The sequence below is a fragment of the Phanerochaete carnosa genome (genome assembly GCF_000300595.1).
Source record: "Phanerochaete carnosa HHB-10118-sp unplaced genomic scaffold PHACAscaffold_1, whole genome shotgun sequence".
In the NCBI taxonomy this organism is placed as follows: Eukaryota; Fungi; Basidiomycota; class Agaricomycetes; order Polyporales; family Phanerochaetaceae; genus Phanerochaete; species Phanerochaete carnosa.
Genome location: NW_006767628.1, coordinates 3,542,751 through 3,565,462, shown reverse-complemented (window position 1 = coordinate 3,565,462; position 22,712 = coordinate 3,542,751). Strand labels below are relative to the sequence as shown.

At 53.0% G+C, this 22,712-nt stretch overlaps 9 protein-coding genes across 9 annotated transcripts; 5 read left to right on the top strand and 4 right to left on the bottom strand.

The window, feature by feature from the left end:
* Positions 1–203: 203 nt before the first annotated feature.
* On the bottom strand, positions 204–3,774 carry PHACADRAFT_84015 (uncharacterized protein; the record flags this gene model as incomplete). Its single annotated transcript, XM_007390581.1, has 8 exons — positions 204–436; positions 489–612; positions 666–1,452; positions 1,505–2,302; positions 2,357–2,402; positions 2,452–3,172; positions 3,222–3,313; positions 3,363–3,774. 8 exons carry the CDS (start codon positions 3,772–3,774, stop codon positions 204–206), a joined length of 3,213 nt encoding a protein of 1,070 aa, XP_007390643.1.
* A 566-nt stretch (positions 3,775–4,340) lies between these two features.
* On the top strand, positions 4,341–10,675 carry PHACADRAFT_134571 (uncharacterized protein). Its single transcript, XM_007390580.1, has 5 exons — positions 4,341–4,627; positions 4,676–4,703; positions 4,757–7,025; positions 7,077–7,236; positions 7,287–10,675. Exons 3-5 carry the CDS (start codon positions 5,069–5,071, stop codon positions 8,200–8,202), a joined length of 3,033 nt encoding a protein of 1,010 aa, XP_007390642.1. The 5' UTR covers positions 4,341–4,627; positions 4,676–4,703; positions 4,757–5,068; the 3' UTR covers positions 8,203–10,675.
* Positions 10,676–10,699: 24 nt separating this feature from the next.
* PHACADRAFT_247673 (uncharacterized protein) lies at positions 10,700–10,985 on the bottom strand. Its single transcript, XM_007390579.1, has one exon. The coding sequence runs from the start codon at positions 10,947–10,949 to the stop codon at positions 10,704–10,706; it is 246 nt and encodes an 81-aa protein (XP_007390641.1). The 5' UTR covers positions 10,950–10,985; the 3' UTR covers positions 10,700–10,703.
* Positions 10,986–12,124: 1,139 nt separating this feature from the next.
* On the top strand, positions 12,125–12,854 carry PHACADRAFT_247672 (uncharacterized protein). The gene is made up of 4 exons (XM_007390578.1): positions 12,125–12,306; positions 12,370–12,498; positions 12,557–12,629; positions 12,683–12,854. Exons 1-4 carry the CDS (start codon positions 12,185–12,187, stop codon positions 12,746–12,748), a joined length of 390 nt encoding a protein of 129 aa, XP_007390640.1. The 5' UTR covers positions 12,125–12,184; the 3' UTR covers positions 12,749–12,854.
* Positions 12,855–13,071: 217 nt separating this feature from the next.
* On the top strand, positions 13,072–13,567 carry PHACADRAFT_24433 (uncharacterized protein; the record flags this gene model as incomplete). Its single annotated transcript, XM_007389525.1, has 3 exons — positions 13,072–13,121; positions 13,177–13,287; positions 13,339–13,567. 3 exons carry the CDS (start codon positions 13,072–13,074, stop codon positions 13,565–13,567), a joined length of 390 nt encoding a protein of 129 aa, XP_007389587.1.
* Positions 13,568–13,777: 210 nt separating this feature from the next.
* On the bottom strand, positions 13,778–16,753 carry PHACADRAFT_156427 (uncharacterized protein; the record flags this gene model as incomplete). Its single annotated transcript, XM_007390577.1, has 8 exons — positions 13,778–14,313; positions 14,370–14,484; positions 14,530–15,378; positions 15,426–15,521; positions 15,575–16,010; positions 16,087–16,426; positions 16,482–16,642; positions 16,692–16,753. The coding sequence occupies 8 exons, from the start codon at positions 16,751–16,753 to the stop codon at positions 13,778–13,780; spliced, it is 2,595 nt and encodes an 864-aa protein (XP_007390639.1).
* A 168-nt stretch (positions 16,754–16,921) lies between these two features.
* PHACADRAFT_247669 (uncharacterized protein) lies at positions 16,922–17,946 on the top strand. The gene is made up of 5 exons (XM_007390576.1): positions 16,922–17,066; positions 17,157–17,263; positions 17,400–17,536; positions 17,614–17,667; positions 17,729–17,946. Exons 1-5 carry the CDS (start codon positions 16,979–16,981, stop codon positions 17,748–17,750), a joined length of 408 nt encoding a protein of 135 aa, XP_007390638.1. The 5' UTR covers positions 16,922–16,978; the 3' UTR covers positions 17,751–17,946.
* Positions 17,947–18,373: 427 nt separating this feature from the next.
* On the top strand, positions 18,374–18,787 carry PHACADRAFT_56705 (uncharacterized protein; the record flags this gene model as incomplete). The annotated part of the gene is made up of 1 exon (XM_007389568.1): positions 18,374–18,787. A coding segment is annotated over one exon (414 nt), but the record flags the coding sequence as incomplete, so codon positions are not given.
* Positions 18,788–21,182: 2,395 nt separating this feature from the next.
* PHACADRAFT_190356 (uncharacterized protein) lies at positions 21,183–22,506 on the bottom strand (the record flags this gene model as incomplete). The annotated part of the gene is made up of 7 exons (XM_007390575.1): positions 21,183–21,527; positions 21,601–21,732; positions 21,797–21,883; positions 21,935–22,164; positions 22,220–22,241; positions 22,303–22,326; positions 22,387–22,506. The coding sequence occupies 7 exons, from the start codon at positions 22,504–22,506 to the stop codon at positions 21,183–21,185; spliced, it is 960 nt and encodes a 319-aa protein (XP_007390637.1).
* Positions 22,507–22,712: the final 206 nt, after the last annotated feature.

Below are 22,712 nucleotides of genomic sequence, written 5' to 3'. Positions count from 1 at the left end.
GTACGCCAGCTGGGCGACAAGTGTGACGAGTATTCAGGAGAGGTGCGCTTGGGCGGGCAAACGAGCTGGCGGTGACTGGCGAGGGGTATTGTCGTTGGGAACGGGCACGATGCCTGGGCGTCTGGAGTGCACACCAACAGTGTGCGTTTGTTTGTACTCGCATCATCACGATGACATACAAAATGCAGCTACTACTTCAAGGTTTAATATGGCTTCAGCCTCCGGAGCTCCTCAGCGTTGTGCTCGATCTCCTCCTCGCCCCATTCCAACTCCTCCTTTCGCCCGGACAGCATCCGAGGCTCAGCCCAGCCCTCCACTGCCTCATCCAGCGCCGTTCTCATCCGAATGCCCCGCTCGGCCATAGTGTCCCCGAGCTCATTCAGTTCGCGAGGCGTAAACTGCGATCTCAGTGGAATGGAGGCCAGCATATAGAGCTCTAGAGAACAGCGCATTTACATCACATAACCGCAACAGTGAAGCCCGCATACCTTTGACCATAGGACACTCTCTGATGGCTCGGAAAAGCAATAGCTTGGCCTGCTTTAATCGCCCAGTGCGAATCTCAAATTCGAGATATGCACGCCATAGGACGGCACTACCTCGCAACCTACGCTCGGTGTGATGAGCTGAGATCTCCGCACAGACAATACGACCGCTCACCTAACACTCTGCACGGCAGCCGAGAACCTGTTCCGGATGCGTTCCTCTTCTGCTCTCCATGAGCCTTTCTCCCAACCAATAGCCCACATCTCCGCGAGAACACGGTGAAGACCTTTCTCACTCAACTCGGGATCTGTATCCCCGAACATAAACCTCACTCGGCCCCATACGCCCTGACCTTTCTCGGCCTCCAAGAACAACCCGAGAAGAATTGTGTTGTTCGGGTACAATCGAGCGGCAGCTTCCGCCCGCTCTCTGAAGATAGCCGGTGCTGCCGGATTGCGAAGAATGACGCCGTGAACGTAGAGCATGGAGAGCGTCGCGACGCTCAGACTCTCGTGTGCTTCTGATGGCGGTGAGAGCCGGGCAAAGGTGTTGTCAAAAACAGCCAGCATGGACGACACAGTTGAAGTTAGCAACTCCAGCAGCGCTCGGAGGTTGACCCATGCCTCGCGCTCTTTCCATCGCTCCTCGGTCAGACTGCTGCGCACCTCATCCAGCTCTCGCTTTGCGCGTAGAACCACTACGCTCCCCGAGCCATTTGTCCCGGTTGATTGTAGGATTACTTGCAAAGCAGAGTCGGATGCACCGCTTAACCATTCCATCTCGGCCCAGTCCCACCAGAGAGGCCCAGAGGACGGCGTCCTTGCACTTTCGGCAGCGAGGACCGTTCGATACACCTTTCGGGCGTTTTCAGTCTTTCCTCGCGACCGTTCCAAGCGTGCGTGCGCCCGCCAGTGAAATAAGGAATCTTGAACATTCGCTACCAGTTCCTTCGAGATCTTGATAGCTCTGTCCGATCTGTTAATATGCTGTACAACTAGACTGCACCGTACATACGCACTGTCTCGCGTCAACAGCCCCTTCAAACGCAACACGTAGCGTGTCCCACTGTGCGTCCTGGTTTGGCAGCTTGCACTGTCGGAAGATCTCGCGTACGAGGGCCGCGTGATCAGTTGGTATATCTTCATGCAACCAGACAGCGCATCGTCCACCCACAGCAGCTTCGGTAGCGTCCAAAACGTCCATACTCCACTCTTTGACAGGTCCGAAAGCACTCTGAAATCGCTGCTCCCGTCCTACGAGCACACCGCTACGGGCGTCCGCAGTCACGCGTTTCGACAGCGGCTCGTCAGGAAAGAGTCTAGCAAGGATCGTTGAAGACGCCAGGTGTGCGTTACACCACTTATCGTCCGTTGAATTGGCGGGATCCGCTGAGAGAGATAAAGAAAAGCCAGGTAGATAGAGGCCAACGAATGACAGCCACACAAGCCGGAATGCTTGCTTCGAGCCCGAGAAAGTGAGATTAACCAACAGGGGACGAAGATCACTGAACAAGATGGTGGAATAAGGGTCACTGCTGGACTCCCTGTCATATGATCGCGCTGGCATGGGTAGAGAGTGGTCTTTGAGCTGTTCTTCGGTGGCCCAGCGAACATAAGGGTCTGCGATACTCGGTAATTGCGGTGAACGGTGTGAAGGCTCGGCAGCTGCGTCAGGGAAGCCGGACATTTCCCAAACCGCCCATCCGGATGCACCTGCTTCACCAACGCGGGGAACTTCAGAGTCCCAGAACAGCTCCAAGCGATCGAGCGCGATATTGTGAGGTGCAGTAACGAGCTCGGAAGGCCTATGAAAAGTCCTACAGGGATATCTTAATTAGCCCTGAAGCCCTACATAGAACAAGCGTGCGCACAGTTCGGCTTGAGCTTGAAATAGAGCCAATGCGCGCTCTGAGTACCCTGCAACCAACATTAGAGGCGTTTGGAAAGTAGACGGCCATATGCATACCTGCATCACGAAATGCGACCGCAACCCTCCAGAACACGCGCAGCTTTTCAACTTCATCTCTCTCGAGAACTGATAGCACTCGATCGGCATCCGTCACTACTCCATCAATGCCATTGCGCGGTATTCGTATGCGCCAATCCTGCCATGCCATCCACAGCTCTGCGTTGCCGATAGTGAGCGCGTCTTCCCATTCCTCGTAGAGTTTCTCGTTACTCCACAGCTCTTCGCCTATGCTCAGTAGCCTCAGGCGAAGCTTTACGGATTTCTTGTTATCCGGATGGGCAGAAAGCGCACGTGAAAGGACAGGCAAAGAGATTTCGGCTCGGGTTTTGAGGGAGTTCTTTGAGTGCAAGGGAACCACAGAGAGTAAGAGCGAGAGAAGATTCATCCAGTTTGGTATGGATGTGGGGTTCAACACAAGTTGCTCTTCCAGTCCTTTGAGTGTAACCTGCCGCGAGTCAAGGGTGACAGAGTCAGAGTCATCCCCGCTGTCGACGCCTTCCTCCTCGCTAGAGGGCCCAGAGAGGTCAGAGTCCTCATTCAAATCCATCGTATTCTCCAGGAACGCCCCGTTGTTGATGTCGCGTGGCCTTGAAGAGGGGAGACGGAGGAAGCCATCTACTTCTTCATACCTGTACTCCCTGCCTGGAGAGCAGACGAGCCTCTTCGTTGGCGGGGCAAGCAGCAGGCGTCGGGTCCTAGAATCAGTGAGCTCTGGGTGCTAAATTGCATTAAGACGGGAAGAATGCATCATATGAAGGAGGCTGAACCTTTTGCTTGCGCCAGACATCAATCTCTACCACTCGAGGTCCTCGGTATATGACAAAAAAACCGTCACTTAGTCCAAGAACGCGCTTCCCCCCTTAAACCATGTGAGTAAATCGGTAAGTCCGCATGACGACAATACTCACTAGCGACCAAACGATATCTGGGAACATCCCCGGTATGCAGTCCACCATATGTGACATTTAAACGGTCTCCTTTGCGATCAGAGTAGAAAGAGCTATACGTCAAATCCTCGGGTGATGTCGATGAGTAAGGTTCCCTCTCGCGGGGTGTGGGGAGCGAGATGTTGTTTGAGAACTTGTCCTGAACCTGCTTGTGCCCTCTGTGCTTCTTGCGTCGTTCATCTCTGGAGTCTTGTCGGTCTTTCTTCCGCTTCTCATGGTCCTTGTCCTGGTCTCTCTTATGCTTACTCCTCTCGTGTTTTTCTTTACGATCAAGGGTTGTCTCCTGCTGTGGTCTACTCGGTCCGGCTTCTATGACAGGGAAGGAGTAGAATGCAGGTGGGAAGGAAGGAAATGAGGGAGGAGGAGCAGACATGGATGTAGCTGAAGATGCGTAGTGTTCGCCGTTTAGCCCGCTCAGCCTGCACGCGTTTCGGGCGTCAAGTATTTTGGTCCTAAGTAATGATCAGCCTCTCGGACGCCCTTCTGGTCGCAACTCTGCGTTGTCCACGACTGTCTTATCCATTACTTGCTGGTCGCTTGTCACTTGGGTTGTTCCGATCCAGAATGCGACCTCTCACGGAGGAAGAGAGCAAGACAGTTTTTACAAAGCTTGCCAATTACATAGTAAGTTTATTCCCTCATAATTTTACCACTAGAGCCTGACCTTTCGTTAGGGCAAAAACCTGGTTCACCTCATTGACAGACCCGACGAATCGTACTGCTTCCGTATGCACAAGGACAGAGTTTTCTATGTTTCAGAGTCCTCCATGCGTCTAGCGATCTCTGTCGCAAAGCCAAATCTTGTCAGCCTTGGGACATGCTTCGGCAAATTCACCAAGTCAGGCAAGTTCAAGTTACATATCACTGCGCTTGACTATCTCGCGCAGTACGCCAAATACAAGGTGCATAGGCTGCCCAATGTCTTCTGATAATTATATTAAGTGTGTATATACTGCTTAGGTCTGGATTAAACCTAACGGCGAAATGCCCTTCCTCTACGGCAATCATGTCCTCAAAGCACACCTTGGACGTATCACAGAGGACACGCCAGAGCATCAAGGAGTTATTGTGTTTAGCATGAATGACATACCATTGGTACATGTCATCCAATACCCGACGGCTCGTTTGGGGACTAACATGCGCACACAGGGTTTTGGTGTCACCGCTCGGTCAACGGTGGACACACGAAAGTTAGACCCAACAGCCATCATTGTCTTCCACCAAGCGTATGTTCCCCTGCATAGTCTCAATTTCGTTGCTGACAATCATCGTAGGGACGTAGGAGAGTACCTCCGTGACGAAGTATGTCTCATAATTGATGTGCTCGTAACTTTTTTTTGACTGTGAATATCCAGGAAACGTTGTTCTGAGAAGCATGTGGTATACAGCTCTTCACCCCTCGACTGCCCTGCTGGCTGTTTGGTTACGAAGTGCTCGCCCGGTGAGGCCACGCAGGCGATGTCTAAGCCGACGCACAAATTATGATATCCTGCGCCATAGTTCCCGACCACCGGTGTATTTCCTTGTATAATTACGATGTGCTGATAGTACTTTGGAGTATTCCGGGTAAATCGCTCTGAGTCACGTTTATTGGGACGAATATAGCGCGGGCGTGTATCTAGCCGCTACGCGCCCACGTGTTGACACCAACGCTGCCCAATACCATCATGGCATCCTCATTTACTGCTGCGACCTCGTCCGAAAAAGACCTCTGCAAGCTGTGGATGGGACTATCTGACGACCAAATCACTCCTGAACTGATTCGCCAGTGCCTGGATCCGATTACCGATGACCTCTGGGTGACTGCCGCATGCGCGGAGCGGTTACTGGAGGACCCTGTTGTGCAAAGAAGTCTACTCGAAACCGGACTCCAGCGTACGGAACCCGCTTTACACCGCAGCAGAGCGATTTTCGAGGGCGATGAAGAAGAGGAGGAGGAGGAGCGGTCGAGGTTGGACACGGAGGAACAGCGGAGACGGAACGCACTTGCCTCTCACTTCAAGGATGAGCCTGCGGATGCGCAGCTCTGTCGTTTGCGGGCCATTCTGCTCTGTCGGCTGGATATTCTCAACACATTTGTCCAGATATGCGAGCAGGCTCTACCATTACAGGAGACTGAGACCGATAGAGCTGACGATGAATGGGCAGATGACCCATGGGAAGACGCGGCTCTGGCCACATCTTCAGCGTCCCAGACCAAGGTTTCGCTGCCACTATTGCTCCCCGAATTCCTGAATATTGGCCTTGTGGACCTCGCATGTCTGCTCGCGTCTTTGGAATTTTACGCCGCCGTAGGTGTTCTCGTACGCAGACATGGCCTATACCTATGGCCGTACCGTTTCGCGATCCTCGAGAACATACCGGAGCAGGCACTGGCATCCGAGTATCGAGAGCTACTCCCGAAGATCGATGTTACGCTTAGGAGGGAGGTGAGTTATCGAGCGGAACCGTGGAGGCCAGAGGGCGACCGGACAGAAGGTGTCATACATGCCGCCCTGGAAGCGATAGAGATTCCACAGCTTCTCGAGCTCCCACGAGATACGGTCCAGCCAGTACCATACTCCTCGCCTTTAAACGAAAACTCGCTCGTAGAATGGTATCAAGGACGAATACAGCACATCATCTCCGTGACAGGCGCGCTCGATAGTGCGCTCTCTTTGGTTCAGCATGCCGCGTCACAAGGCCTCCAGGGACTCGACGAAATTGCAGAAGATTTACAGCTTCTCTCTCGATTGATCTACGATGTCCCACATTCTGATGACTCTGCACTTCACGCCGAATGGTCCCTTGATTGGTGGAAGTCGCTGCCGCCAGCGGCCGCCGTCAACGCGTTCCTCGAGCACGCGACGCGCGATAACGTGGCTAAGCTCGTGCAGAAGGTAGTGAACCCCTACCTGTTTGTCCTAGAAGCTAGGCAGGAGCGTCGGGGCCATTCGGACCCAGAGCTACCTAGGCGGTTACTCTACGGTTACATCTTACAAGCGCCCCTCGACATTGTCGCAGGTGTCTTCGAAGCCTCAAAGCCTACTCTACCTCCAGCTCAGCGACTCCTACGGGATGACGAGGATATGGCACGGTTGGCACTCTCGTGTCTTTATGGCAGCGATAAGCTGGATGAGTGGCCGACCATGAGCCAAATATTCGAATGCCTCCCGGCCTGGAATATTACGGAGGACGAGGATGTCGCAGACGAGGCGGATACTACCATGACTTCCCTTGCTACTTACCTCGTACCCTCAACGAGTCAACCAAGGGTTACCCCTGCCGACCTGTACATATTCTTCAGGCCGTTGCCATTAACCGCGTTATCAAGAGCCCTTGACTTCCTGGACGTCCACCTGGAATCAGGCGAGATTTTCTCCAGATGGAGCGTGCCTACTCCACTCCGGTGGTTCCTGCAGAGTCGCGACAATGTTTCCGAGCAGCGCGCTTGGGCGAACAGGATGGCGCATCGTGCAGGCGGAACGGAAGACAGTTTGCAATCACAGGAAGATTGGGAATGGCTCTTGGAGGACATGCTCAAGCTGTCCGGTTCCGGAGAGAGTGGGCTGAAGGGCGCATTCTGTCTTCTTGGCCGGGAAGAAATTCTGCGCATCTTCCTGAGCGGTCTCCTTTCGTCCGGACGTAAGTGTTGACCGTTAGGCTCACAGAAAGACTTATTTAATTGGTTCACAGAATTTGGCGTCGCACGAAACATGCTACGTTCGCATGGGAAGATTCTCATGTTAGACCCTCTGGCGGTTGAAGAGATCTGTCTCTCAGTGTCCCAGGAGTTTTACGACAACGCCACGTCTGGGAATTACCACTTCGGTGACATGAAACTGGCCTACGAATGGTGAGTCGATTTCCAGGCGGTCCCGAAGATGAATCTCATGGCTCTCTTAGCTTGGACGTCCCTCGCCCATCCGAACGCATTCTTCGCGAGAAAGAGTTCATTGAGGCAACATCACGCTTATGTGCATACAACCTCATGTCTCGCCCTGGGATCCCAATAACACCTATCGAAATCAGGCTGTCTAAGGATCGTCTTTCGCTTGTCTCTCGCGTGCTATCGAGTAATGGCGAAGCGTACAAGCATGTCCAAGTCATTCTGGAGCTCGTCCACAAGCTAGGTCTCAGGGATGATGTCGTCGCAGAGGTCAAAACGCTAGCAATGCTGACAGACACCGCTCTGAACGCGGACGACTTCGACCGCGCATACGAGACGAGCGAGATGATGGTCGTGAAAGCTCAGGGCCTTAGGGCGACATCCAGCGCTGATGATCCTAAAGTTCAGCAAGCAAGTGAAGTCAGTTGGGTCTCCTGCTTCCAGCTTGGCCGACACCCCGAATTCGAGGACACGGACAAGAAGACTATCATGCTCGGCCGCGCGATGGAACTCGCGCCCGCAGAGACACTTGGTGACGTTCTCTCTGCGTGGCATCGCTTGGAAGCAGAAGATCTTGCGCAGCGCCGCGAGAAGCGTCGCAGAGACACCCCTGCCAGCGACGGTTCCAGAAAGAAAGCTTCGACCCAAACCTTCGTCGCATCCACGCTGGCTTCACGGCTTCAGCAACTTCATATGCCAGATCTTCACATGCCGTCTTCACCGTTGGCGCACTCTGATGCAGCTGCGTTAGCTGGGAAAGCCTTCCATAGCGTGGCAGCCAATTTACCCTTCGGTGGAAGGGGTCGCTCATTGTTCTCACAGCCGGGAGACAGGTCTCGGAGTTCGTCGAGATTCGAGGGAGGCGAGGCGTCTGCTCAGGCAACTCGCGTGTTGCAGAAAGGTTTGGGTTGGCTGCTCGGCGACGAGAGTTGAGTTCGCGTGTCAAATTCTATCGTATGTCGATTAGCATGTTTCGGCCTAACTCACTTCTGGTTCAAGTTATCGTTGTATGAATTGTTGTGCATGAGCATACTTGCATTGCATGTACAAAACTAGAAAGCCCGATATGAAGAATAAGAAGAGGAAAAATATGGTATACTAGGGAGGTGCGTTGTTGAAGTAAAGGAGAGGTGGTGGGAATGATGGGGAGGAACAGTGCGAAATCCTAAGTTACATCTACTACAAACAACACTCCAACTGAACAGAGGGCATACATACCAATAAACAACAGACAACAAAAGTCAAGAAAGAATGATATATGTGGGACAATGCCCTCAAAGGTTGGCGAAAAAGAGCGAAAATTATACAACCATCCATTCTACATTCGCTCTGTCGATTATGGTGAGAAGTAATTGTAGCCTTAGGCCCCGCTGCCAAAGCGCGAGCCACCATCACCTGTCCGAGCTCTGGGGCGATTCACAACGCCACCAACCTTGACTCCGGCCTTCTTGAGGTCCTCCGTTCGTACGCCAGGCGTCTGCGTCGCATGAGTGCCCCGTCCGCACGCGGCGCAGTATTCTTGGCCACTCTCCTTGGCTCGTAGCTCTTCCACCTCTGCCTTCAGGTCCCGAACCTGGCCCTCGAGCTCCCACAGTCGGTGCTGCCATGCTTTCCGCGCCGTGATGATCTGTTCCTGTAGGGCGCGAATGACGGAGGACTGGCCTTCATCTGCGACAGACTTGACATCTGAGAGCTGGTCCTCAAGCTTGTAGAGAGGAGAGGGACTTCTGGGCGAGATAACAGACGCACCAGTCGTAGGAGTCCCGGTATCAGTGTCGAGCGATGGTCGAGGGAAGTCATCGGGTTCGCTGATCTGCCCGGTGAACTCCCCGAAGTTCATGGAGACAGGCCGAAGGCTGAGTGCGACGAAGTCGGAAGACTTGGGGTCGTCTGTAGGCAAAAGCAGACTTCTGTCACTGGCCGCTATCTTTGGTGTCAACAGAGGACCGTTCTGGTTGTCGTTTCCCGCGACGAAAGAGCGCGAAGCAGGTGGCGGAGAAGAAGACGTCACGATGGAGAGGCCGGGTACATTGCGACGAGCACTAAGCTGGCGTTCGCGCACCTGTGGAGGGTTCGCACTTGGAGGTGACGAATCCTCGTCAGAACGGGAGTCAACCGACGAGCCAGAGCCTCCCTCGGATTCTACTACTAACGAGGGAGTCAGCGACGGACAGGCACTCTGTGGGAGGAATATTTGCGCGGCTGTGATCCGATAGATGGAGTGGAGGTGATGTTGACGGTCGTCGAGGAAAGAAGATCTGCAGAGATAGAGGGAACCGGTGGTAGAGAGGGGGGTGCTTTTTCCTTAGAGTTAAAAAGCCTCATGAACCCGCTTTTCTTCCTCACTATAGTCTTCGGTGGAGCCCCTACCGTGCCGGCCAAGGAGGACACACTTGGAAGAGTAGGCGTGTTGGGAAAATCGTTGGCTGATGTGTTCATAGTCTTGCTCTTGGCGTGGCTGCTACTGCTCGCGGAGCGCATCCTCGTCCAGCTCATAGCACCCTGTGTAACTCCAGGTTCTTGAGCCCGCGCGCCTAGGGAAGGGGTAGTATTAGATGTGGCGGCGGTGGCGGTGGCGCTGCGAGAACGTTCACGCGCTTGGGCCTGCGCCTCCTCGAGAGAGATGAGCTTAATGGGGATAGGATTCGGGCTTTGGGGCCAGGGCGGGGTCGCGATGGAAGGCGTAGTAAAATCCGACCGTTCATAGATGGTTACCTCCTCACCGGATTCGTCCGAGGCGCGGCCTTGCACAAAGGCGTTCGAAGTAATTTCGATCGGACCTAGCTGCTTTCCGCTCCTAGCTCGAGGATATGCGCTTGCAGAAGATAACTCTTTGGTACCTTGCATCGAAGAGACTGAAGTTCCCGGTGTGAGTACGGCGGACCCCTGCGAACGCGATTGCGACATCGTGCTCATGGTAGTGACAGTACTGGATTCAGTAATCGTAGCCGAGGATTCGCTTTGACTAACAGAAGAGGAGTGGCGAGTTGTAGATGCCAAAGCATGCAGTTCTTCCAGCCTACGAGCCGGAGAGGGCCCGTTCGGATACGGGCCCACCAGATCGGGATTGGCGTAGGGATGATACTCCTGGTGGTGATGCAATGGTGCGGATGGCGATGGAGGGTCGCTAAGAGACGGTCGCGAACCAGGACGAGAGGCCTCCGAGGTCGTCGGTGACGGAACATGCAGGCCGCGCCCATGAGCTTGAGCCTTAATCGAAGCTTGGTGGCGAGAGGCTGCTCGAGTGTCGAGAGGTTCGAGTTTGCCCGTGTTAGAGGGCGTGCGTGAACGAAAGCGAGTTAGAGACAACTTCTCTCTCAAGCTGCTTTGAGGAGAAGGAGACAAGACAAGAGAAGTAGATGACATAGATGCCTGTGCAAGTGCTCTACGAAGTAACATTCAGCAGACGTCGACATGAACTAAAACAGAGATACCTACAGTAAAGCACCACCGGCTGAAACTTGCGACGACGTAGTGTCAAACGACTGCTTGCCCCGAGACTGGACAGATTCAAAACTCGATCTTGGCTCCACTGCATTCCGGATGTCTTGTTGACGAGGCTTCTTCACCGCATCGCGTTTGGCGAACTTGAAAGCCCCTTTAATGCCTGCGCTGTCCAGCTCAGGCTGCTCGCCACCACCCTCCTCGATTTCCCAAGGCGCACGCGAGTGAACTGTCATCTTTGGACCGTACGTACTAACGCGATACACCTCAGTATCGTCTGCATCAGCTTCCTCTGTCGCTGACTCGTCTCCGCTAAATTCCTCGACTGGCGAGACCGATTGAACTGACATATACGAGTTACGGGGGTCGTCATCGAGGTCAAGACTGCTGGCTTCAGGGATGTTCAGCCGCTGACGGTCCGACATGGGTGATCGGGGCTCAGACAACTGTCCGCTGCTTGAGGTATGGTAGTGAGTGCTGGAGTTGGCTCGGTCGGCGGGGCGCGGTGAGAAATAGGCATGGCTGTAGATTGAAGGAGAGTCTGAGAACTCTGAGAGGGAGGGGAAACGGCCGTGAAGATCTGCACGAGCAGCGCGCTGGTCGAGAAGACGCCTCAAGTGTTCGCCATCGTGGACATCCGAGTCGTAACCTGAAGCCATGCTGATCGCTACACCAGCAGTCCTAGCGACGCCGGCGTCGGCGAGAGAAAGAGAGTGAGAAGGAAGGAGAGGAGGCAAAAGACGAAAGTAAAGACTTCAAGCCGTGCAACATAGCTGACGGGCAAACACATGCAAATAAATACCCCGTCCTACCTGTGCTCGTACGGAGATGTTCTATAGAGCTGCCGCGCGAGCACATCGGTCGTCAGTCCATCGACGTTACTCCGTTGCATTCCAATGCGGTCTACGCTTTTTTCTCCGCCCAGCGCGGAGCGATGGCCGGTCAGAATTCTGTCCACGAAGCAGGGAATGGTTTGTACCTGTCTGGTTCGATGGTACTGCAGCTCAGGCTACAACATGGTCAACTCGTTTAGTGCCCACGACTCGCTGTGGACTACTGCACTTGTTGAGATCGTTGAGAGTCTGTGATCTGCACATATATATTCCACCGCAGCTCAGGTTGTAATTGGTTGGCTACTGCTATACTAGTACTTGACAAGGGGCCGCCTTCGAGAGAATACCTCTTGCCCTGCACCTCTGTCCGGCCCATGTCTTAGAGGACACTATATGCGTACCTCAGAATCTGTTGCAGGTAGAGTTGAGCCAAGTATTCAGGTTTTGGAATATTCGCCAGGCAATATTGAGGCAACCAGTCACAAGCGCTGGGCTTTGGAATAGGCGCTTAAGGAATGAGGGCCTCGGACAACCTTATTCCGAGACAGCTCGTCTGTTACTCTTTACTTTGTCTTTACCGCTAGCTTGGCTTCACCAACCCTATAGTCAGTGCATCAGGTCCTCATAAGCAAAAATCCATGTCCGAAACACACCTCGCGGAAAGCTCCAGCCTAGACGAACCAGCCGTCGCATCGGTCGCTCCCTCGTCTCGAGGGCGGGCATCGGGGAAGCCGTGGAAGTTGCAAAAGGTTGCGGTGGTGTGAGTGTGGGCAAACGAAAATTTTTCATCGCTCTCCTGCGCTCAGCTTTAACGCGATCACAGACGGTCCCATCTGCCTGAGGGCGTAAAAACACGATGCTGGGAGGAGAGAATGCAGAAGACGCAGAAAGAGAAGGCCGTCAAAAAGCTACAGGCTGAACTAAAGGAGGAAAAGCAGGCTGAGAAACAAAGGTTCGTGCTATCTTGTTTCAGGCATTTGCGAGGTTTCCAATGGCCGCAATGGCCTTAGACGTCGCGAGATCACGCTTGAGCGCAAGAAGGCCGCTGAGGAACGCAGACGATTGGAAGAGGAAAAAGCCAAGGTACGTTCTTGGTCTCGTCTCAAGATGATCTTATCACTAACTATCGTTCTTAGATGGGGGTGCGCAAAGCCGCACGTCTGCGTCGGAAGGCTGGGCGGACAAAGAAGATCAGCCATTAACACTCTCGCATGTCTGTCTCTGGGGATTATGATGTCGCTTACTTGGACACATGTTCTGTACATACACCACTACTCATACTTGCACCATTGTCTCATTACATATCGCACATGCACATACTTTTTTTGAGGCAATCTCTCTGTTTTCTTGATGCCTGCGTAACCAGATTTTGTGATGACATCCACGAAAGGCAAGAGCTTTAGAATCTAACAAGGCCAAACACTCTATGATGTCACTGCCTTTGTGGCACTACCTCCAACGTGACGTCACCCACGCGAGAGTATATAAGGGCAATTGGGCCCAGCGTCTTTGTACATTCACCAACATGAACAGCAGCACTGGCAACCCCCAGACCTACGAAGCCGGAGACCAGCGGTACTATATTTCGTGTTTATTCCAGTGGCAGGCTACTCACATTCCACTTGCGCAGCCATCCGAGCGACGCTGAGTATGTGAGCCAGACTCAAAGTAGGCCAGACGAGGCTGCTAAGGAGCACATGACTTCTGTGCCACGGGGCGCACACAACCTCAATGACCCCAAGTGCGTATAGCATGCTGTTACATGAGATAAAATGCTCTGATGCCGGATCAGGGATGAGCGCAGTCTGAGGAACAGGCTCCGTGCAGAACAGGAACTCAACGAGATGAAGAAAGGGGAGATGAACAATGAGATTCCACCTCAGACTGGTGATCCCTATAATGGCGACCCTACTTCACATGCTGCGCAGCACGGTAATAAGCCATCAAGAGGCGCCGAGATTGACAAGGAGCTTAAGGAAGACGACGAGCGGCGGCTAAGGGAGAAGGGCATCAAGCAATAGAACGAACATGTATCATCAGCAATCAATTGCACTGTACAATACACAGCAGCATGCCCACTTCCATGCAATGTAAACGCTGAAGTATGAAACGTGAGAGGGACAAAACCGCGAACAAGTGTCTAATTCCGCTTCGCTTCTTTTGCGCCTTCTCGCGTCTTTTTTGTGCGCGAACCTATGCAAAAGTCAGTTGGCGAGTAATTTGTGGTGGAGTTATTTTTGCGGACATACCTCTTTTTTCATCCGCGAGTCGACCATCACATAGCGTCCCTTGACGCCCTTCGGCCTTCCCTTCAGGCCTTTGTGCGCGCCCTTCGCGACGACTACTTTAATCTCTTTCTTCGCCTTCTTTGTCGATGTGCCTTTCGCCATGAGCTTCTCGATCTGCTTCGCCTTCTCCCGCTCGGTCATGTCAGACATTGCAGTGACGCCTTCAGCCTTCTTGAGTGCTTTCTCAAAGCGCTGCGCGGCCTTCATTTTCTTCCGCGCTTTTGCCTCAGCAACCTTTTTGATAGGTCGAGCGTCCAGCGCCCGCATTTTGGCGCGAAGAGCGGCGACGGCCTCCTTCGTGACAGGTATGTTGGCCTTGTAGTGCTTCTGCTCGTCATCGAGGAACCACGAAGGCAGACCATCCTTGGCATTAAGTGAGTAACGATTGAAGCCCTCGTTGATGAGCTCTGTCCGTGTCTTTTTGTGGTTCACGAGTTGCTGCGCCAGTGTGACAGCCTCTGCCGTTATCAGGCCATGCTCTGAAGGGGCCCATCAGTTGCACGCATACAACACGGACAATGAAATGTTCGCATACTTCTTATCTTCTCCTGCTTGATCTCGTCTTCAGCCTCGTCATTAACATCCCACATGTCTACATCACCATCTTCTTCTTGGGAAACAACTTCGAACTCATCCTCATCTTCCGAAGCCTATTTGAATAGTTAGCACTGTCAACGAATGAGATGTCTACGCACATCGTGAACATCTTCCTCGACGTCCCCCTCGCTGTTCTCATCAACATCCATGACCGCATCGCTGCCGCCTTCCTCCTCGTCTTCTACGTCCGACAAACCGGTACCTTTGAACAGCCCTTGACTAAACCAAACCTGGGCGCCGCGACTGAGAATCTCCTTTCCTTTCGACGATGACGGAGCGACGTTCATTCGTGCCTTCTTGCGCTGACTAACACCACCGTCGTCTGCTCGTGAGCGCTTTGCAGAGCGTGATGTGGCCTCGAAGCCGAAATCGTCGTCGACGTCGCTGTCTGAGTCCGACTCAGAGTCCTCTTCTGCCCTCTCCTTCGCAGTTTCCATGAGATTGTAGCCACCCTCTTCATCATCCTCGTTACTATCTTCGTCATCGCTGTCTCGCTTCTGAATACCTGCCCACTCCTCTCGATCGTTGCTATTCTTTCGTGCCTCCTTGACCTTGTACTTCGTGTCCCGCTCTTGTAAGCGTTCTTGATATGCGTCGTATAAGCCGTCGAGCTCGGCCTCAAGCTCGTTGACCTTCCGCTCCTGTTCGCCATCGGTGTCCAGAGTCTCGTCCTCCTCGACAGCTTCCGCCTCCTCTTCAGAACTCTCAGGGTCGTACTCATCGTCAAGCGCAGAAAGACCGCCCTTCTTATTAAGACCTTTAGCGGTGTGTTCGAGGTCGAAGATGTCTTCCTGGCCACGCAGGGACAAGTCATTATGCTCCATACCAATGTCCATAGGCGCGGTCATCTGGAGCTGCATTCGTTGGATGGTGCGGGTCTTGACCTCGTTTGCCCGGCGTCGTTCTCGCTTGGCACGTGCAACGGCCTCTGTGTTCAGTCGTTCAAGCTGTGCACTTGTCAGCAGGCATCCAGCCAGAATGAACGAGGACGTACCTCCTCTTGTATTTGTGTCTCCTCGTCGACTTCTTCCGTAACCTCAACCATCTCAGTGAGTTCTTCCGTGGGCTTCGTCCTGACCTCGAGACCAATCTATGGACGAGATGTCGGTAAGGATATATGTGCAGGGTGCATACTGTACACACCTCTTCACGGAGCGCTGTGCGCCACTTCATCAAGGTTTTAAAGTCGCCCTTGCCTAGCACCTTCAAATCCTTGCAGTTCTCCTCGACGTCCTCGGTTGTGATATCCATCAACAGCCACTCCTTCTCCTCTTCAGACTCAAAGGTAATCTTGTTGACGCTGCCAAGGAAGGAGATAGAGTCTTCGCAGCGAATGAAGTCTGCGGCGCTGGCTTTCTTGAACAAGGTGTAGTCACCATCATCGTAACCGTCACGCTTCCGTCGCTTCTTCTCGGGCTGGAAGACATTCGCTTGAGCGTTGGACGCAGCTTTTTCACCCTCTACAGAAGCCGATGCCGAGAGGTCCTTAAAGACGTGCTTGGGATCAAAGAACTTCGGGTCGATATGCTTAGGAGCCAAGAAGTCACGGCAAACAACAAAGATTTCGGCGGACACATTCCTGAATAATTGTCAGTCCCAATATATGATGAGGGAATTCTAAAGCCTGAATATAAGCAGTATTCGAAGGAGCTTACCTGGATGATGGAGGCTTGGTTGCTTCGACCTTGCCAAATAGCTGGTTGAAGACCCAGATGAGATTATTGTAGTCCGCACTTCGGAAGACCTTGGTCACGAACGTGCCGCCTTTCATAAGGAACTCGACAGCGAGTTTCATCGACATGAGCACGAGTTCGGATTGACTGTAAGCGTCCTGCACCCAGGCAGTACCGACATTTGGGGCACCGTCATGGAGTACGACATCTGCTTTCCAGTCCTTTAGCTCGCCACGAATGAGATTTCGGCACTGTGGGGTAGTGATATCGCAAGCGAATGTGACGACACGGGGGATGGGCTTGATTGGAACCAAGTCGACGCCTAGACATGGGTGTCATGGAATGTCTTCCGCTTCGCATAGTGAAGGGGTACGCACCGACGATAACGGTGTTCACCGGCATGTACTTGCTGGCGACTTGCAGCCAACCGCCGGGAGCAGCACAGAGATCGATACAACATCTTGCGTTTTCGAGGAAAGAGTACTTCTTGTTGAGTTGGATGAGCTTGAAAGCTGAACGAGCCCGATAGCCCTGTTCCCTATATACGAGTGAGCTACGTGTACATGATGTGGATGAAGACTACATACTTTGCAAGTTTGTAGTACTTGTCAAGCCGACCCTTTCCTGTCTTTTTCTGTGCCTTCCCCATGCTGAAGGAGCGACGGAGAGTGGGATGTCTTTGGCCGTCGATACAATAAGCGCCCATAACAATTTGTGAGAGCGGATCACTTGGTCCAGAAATCAGACCGGGTTCCGGACGCAGCGCCCGAAGTATTTAGTAACTTACGGTATGCCGAACACCTTGCGTACGCCTCTCCCACCCCGTCACCAAGGTTCAAAAATCGCCAATTTAACGTTGGACTCTCTGCTCTGAATGTCAGGATTGACAGAATCTACACCTCTTCTCGGACGCGCATCGCTTGTACGCCCTCAGATGTTCTGGCGCGCAGGAGCAATACTCGGTAGGTGTCATCTCCGTCTCGTGAGTCTGTGTTGACTATGGCACCTGCCGGCCGAACCGTTCATCGCCGCCCAACGTTTGTGCATTATAGTCACGCTCGGCATGGTTGCTGGAGCCTTCGGTTCTCATGGTCTGCGCAAGAAATCAGGAATCACGCCAGATCAGATTCAAGCCTGGGGGACTGCCTCGAACTACACTGTGAGTCTTGTTGTTTCCTGACATAGTTACCGTCTGCCCAAAGCGAAGCACAAGTTATACCACTGCGGTTACTCATGAGGAGCACACGGTTAACTCATCTTCGATATAAAATCCGGCTTATCTGGCAATGTTGCAGGTCTTCAATGGCCTGGGCTTGATGCTCGTCTCGATGCACCCTCGCTTTGCGACGCACCGATTCGCTGGCCCTGCCATAGCAATTGGCAGCGTTGTATTTTCCGGAACCATCTTTGCTCTTGTTCTCGCTCGCGACCGGTACGTACCGCGTGTCCGAGTATTATATCAGCGTCCCTTTCTTGTTGTGGCGGGAGTGTGCTCACGAAACTTGCCAGCTTCAAGTGGCTCGGACCTGTCACTCCTCTTGGAGGAAGCTTTATGATGGCTGGGTGGGTTACCTTTGTTCTAGAGCACTGCTGGCGACATACTAAGCGGTCATTGCACATGTAGATTCCTTTCTCTTGCGTTCTGATGCTTGAACACTGTACTTATATCGAGTATATGCTACGTGCTTACCATCGTCAAGCACGGGAGCCAATCATGTCATTGAGCGGTCACGTGACCGGCGGTTGGACTTGGTGTTCGATTCGACGCTCTCGCTTCGCCTCGTGTTTCGTGGTCGAGGACCGCGTCGGTGCACTGCAGCTCGGATATCTTTTCTCTTTCTCCTCTCTCTCTTGTTGATTCCCTGTACTATACTTGATTTCCGCATTTGGTTGTTTCTCACTGCCGGGTGCGACCCTTTCTCGAGACGAGACCCATCACCGCAATCACCACGCCGTCGCCTCCTTTCCTCGACCCTTGTTTTCCTCTCTTCACTTCCTGCCTCTGACCGCCATGGCTGAGACGCGCCAGCGCACCCCTCCCCTACCTCAGCTCTCGTTTTCATCCTCATCATCTACTGCCACTTCTTCCTCTACCGACCACTCCCGGGCCTCAAAGCGGCGCTCCTGTTCCTCCGAGGCCGCACCGATGGTGCCAGCGCAGATAATCACAACCTTCCCAGTAGACAATCGTTATACCAGCTATGCCCACAACGCAGGGAAACCCCGCTCAAACAACTCTCGGAGTGGCATCGTGGCCACTCTGCCCACCATAGAGCCTTCGCCCACCGAGGAGGATGTCGTTTTCATCCGTCCTCCTTTCAAGGACTTCCCCGAGGCCTATAAGTATCCCGAAGGGCTCACTTATAATGTCTTAGCTGCCAACCCAGACTGGTTCCTTATCGCTTCTGACTACCGCAGGGTGGGCGATCCTCCGTGCGATGACTCAGAAACATTGCAGTATCCCACAATACTCGAGCCTCCTCGCGGATGGCTGCAGTTAGACGACAAGAAGAAAAGCCAGAAGGAGACGAAGAAAGAGAAACGGTGGCCTGAAGGTCAGGCTCCCCGCCTTCGCTGCACCTTCTGCCGTCGCACGTACGCGGGTGTCAATGCGAAGAGCATGTGGCGCCGACACGTCTTTGAGAAACATAGAATCGCCATGTCTAATAGACGTGCCGATGCCGGGGAACGCAAGGGGCGTGGGAGTACGTTTTCAGTCACTTATATTTCTTCGTGCCCTCACAATCGTTGCCAGAAGAGAATGACACAGATGTCGATCCCGACAGCAAGAGCACTTCTGCAACTGCTCGTGGTGCTGCCAGAGCTGAGAAAGAGGCAAAGGCCGAACGCCAGACCTCAAGTTCGATGTCCATGTCGAAGAGATCTCGGCAAGCACCAGAGTCGCCTACCGATTGGAGGAAGCCACGAACCTCTTTCACGCGCACTCGCTCCCTTCCTACAGGTCAACTGGAAGACTCAGCAGAAGACAGCGATACTCAGGAAGGGGACAGTTCCCCGTCTCTCTTGCCACCCTTCGCGCTCGCGGATTGCTCGACCTCGTTTTCATCCATCGATCTAGACAACGAGAGCTTCAATCTTGGCCCTGCTTCAAGTACTCCGCCTCTCACACCTGGCCTATCCCCCTCGTTCTCTTCTCTAGCTCGTAGACGTGATTTTCCGAAGGCTTTGGACGAGTCGCCCTACAACCCACTCCTTACACCTTCTTTCCGACACTCACCTCCTCGTCTCCCCTCTGATCAGCCATGGAGATACCCGAGTCCTAGCCATCCCTTCCATAGAGACTTGTCGCTCAGCATGCTGGCCTGTGGGGAGGCTAACCCTACGTTAAGCGGATTGGACGTCAGTCCAGTGGTCCTTCTACCTGCTAGTGAGCGGACCAAGAGAAGCATCTACAGCAGCCCTATATTCATGAGCAAGAAGGATGGCTCTAGTCCTGATGTAGACGCGCTTCTTAGGTCGAGGGGTCTTTTTGCGTCCTCACCACGGCGACTCTTTTCGGACACAGCGCTTCCCACTCCGTTCCATGAACGCATTAGGTCGATTCGTGCGCCTGAAACCCCCGCAGGAGCCAGCAAAGACACCGCCACGAAGCAGCTGCTCGGCTCATCGGTCAAGAAGAGCACGAGTCTGCGTCGTTCTATATTCTATCCCTCTCCCTTCAGGTCGTCGCCTAACAAGGCGAGTCGACTATTGGCACCCATCGACCTCGCTAGTGAGGATCCCTTCTCAGATGGGGCCTACAACATCAGGCAGATACTTGCTTCTGACGCGCTAGATGAAGCTCCTGAGACACCGCCCGACTCCAGCGAAGAATGCGACAGCCCCGTTCTCAGGTCCTCGCAACTTGGACCGTCTCAGTCACAGGAGTCTCACGGCTTTTCCTATCCCAAGACAGTTGACAATGGTGTCGGACTAGGAATTGGTCTGATGGAGGGCTTCTCACCCAAGGGGAGTTCCAGTAAGGATGCCTCTGATAGCCTCATGGACGCCACACTTAACGAAGACAATGCTCCCCTATCGCGCCGTGACACCAAGCGTGCGCGTACCCCCTCTGCAGCCAGTGCATATGGCGGCTCGCCATTCTCTATTGCGCGCCCCAGCAAGAAACCTAGGAAGGAGTTTCTCATGGACGCTGTCCTGGACGGTGATGTTGACTTCGAAGTCGTCCTCGAGTCCTTTCACGGCAAGAAGAGGCGCAACACAATTACCAGCCGTGATCATTTTCATCCCTGAGTACACTGGACACAATCATCCCGCGCATGCTGGACACCGTCGGGACACCGACGAACAACATCCGTCAATCGCACATTTTTCCCGTTCCCTGTATCGCTATCGCGCCTCCGCTATTCCACCCCGCCTCGCTATGTTCTGGCTATATCTCTACGACACGTCTTTACTCTCGACGCGTCGCTCGCATCTTGTACAACTATAAGTCCAAGGAAACGCCCTTGTGTCCACTCTCCTCTTGGTCACCCATCATCTATGCAATCCTCTTGTCTCTCGGACACTGTAACCATATCAATCCCACCTTCTTACGCTAGTCGTCTGCTCTTAGTTTTCTGTTCTTGTCCTCTCGCTCATCCTCCTCTCATCCAAACCTTCTTAATCGCCATACCTTGGTTCTGTCATGTTTGTCCTGTCCATTTTCCTGTCTCTGGATACTCCCTTCACCGTTAGTAGGGATAATCTTCCAAAACGCGCCAAAGTCTTGTCTCGTACTATATATTAGACGTCTGTGGACTTTCTAACAGACCACGAACACATTTGAGGTTTTCTGTTGAGTAAGAGATGTGGGTAATCGGCTACAAAACGTGTCCTCAGCAACTGCACGGCCAGATGAATGCGAGATGGAGTCAGTGGTAGGCCGAATAGTGTGCGGTGAGAAACTCGCCCGAGATTCTCACATGTGTTTAAAACAAGGGCCCTCTCGGAGCTGTTTTTCACTACCGTTATTAACAGTTTCTCACATCACGTAAAATATGCGTTATAAACAAGTGAGAAACGTGTTTTTCACATGTTAATAACATAAAACTATGTTATAAACTCCAAATATATGTCTACCAGTTCCAATTGACCACTACAGAAGCATCCGAAGCTGTCCGCTCGGTTGAGAACACTATAGAGGCAGTCTGCCGAGCTGGTAAGTCTGTCTGAGGGCGGTCAGACAGCAAGTCAGTAAGGAATGGGGAATTTGGATCGATATCTTCGTCAAGCGTGAGATCTTCCATCTGCGCAGCAATGAGATCGACCTCCTTGGTACCGTCCTCGTCATCAATGTCTAACTCATCGCCTGAGTCGTCCTTGTTGACTATACTCTCCCTCACTGTCTTCTGTCGACCGCGGATGACCTCTTGTTTATCAACCCAGCGGACAGTCGGATGCGTGCGGGGCTTTTCTTCAAGCTTCCCATATGTCAGTAGAGTCGCTATGCTTTTGGTAGTTGTGGCGTACCTGATGCAGCTCTCACTGGCGGACTTGGACCATATCGACCAACGTTCCGACTTGCTGCCTGTTTCGAAGCGCCGAGTCCACCCAAGTGAAGGGTGACATGGCACGCTCGTCAGCCATTGAATTTACAGCAATCGAGAAGATCTTGATTGAAAGCATCTGTAAGGCGGCGAAGTGCGTAAGATGACAGGCCCGAATAATAATCATTTGCGAAGAGACTTACCGCAAGGACACAAGCATCAGGATGGTGTTCGAGCTCCTTCCACCAGTCGGCCGTGCTCTTATTCTCATCCTGCGGCTTATTGAAAGGCTATTGATTGAGAGCGTACGCTAACGGCTGACGTCGAAGCTCCTCCGCTACACGCTGGGCTCCCAGCTCAATGATGAGCGACTTGCGGGACTCCTTCGGCTCGAGCTCAACTTCGGCCTTCAGGAGCACCTTTAAGAATGCCTTGACACGCCGGTATGCGGTGGGGTAGGGAGTCTGTAGGATTTCGTCTGGTGTGGATAACTTAGCGGAGGGACGCGCAGGTAGCGTGATAGTGTTCGTGAGCAAGTTCGGCTTCTTGAGAATGTCGACACGAGCATATCCTGCATAAAACGAGTTATTCGTATCAGGAAAAATTCATCAGAGACCAAGAGTGACGCACTGGGATCCAGAAAGAATGCTGTGAAATAAATATCTGCCAAAGGCCCTTCATCAATAAATTACTTGTATCGCCGATTCACAATCCCAAGCGCTACCACATTAGCCTGCAGCTCAGGTCGGTGACGTTCAGCAATATAACAGCTGCAATACTATATGAAACATACTGGTGAGTTCGCATGCTCGTATGCCTTTGCTGCACCGGCGCTCAGGTTGGCTATCCACTTGTCTAGCGAAGCGGCATCCTCCTTTGTAACATTGGATACCCATACACCAAGGACGGCCATCACAGCGCATATATACTTTCCACGTTCCCTTACAGGTGCAAACCCATGCTGAACCTGTGTGCCGAATCCGAACGCACACTGATTGCATGGCGAGGTTGAGATAGCGCACTCGGCACGGCGGATGTATTCTGCCATTATCGAGCGGACGTCCGCACGGCGTCGCCAAAAGCCGTATTTGGTGTGTTGTCGTCGGTCTGCATCACTTT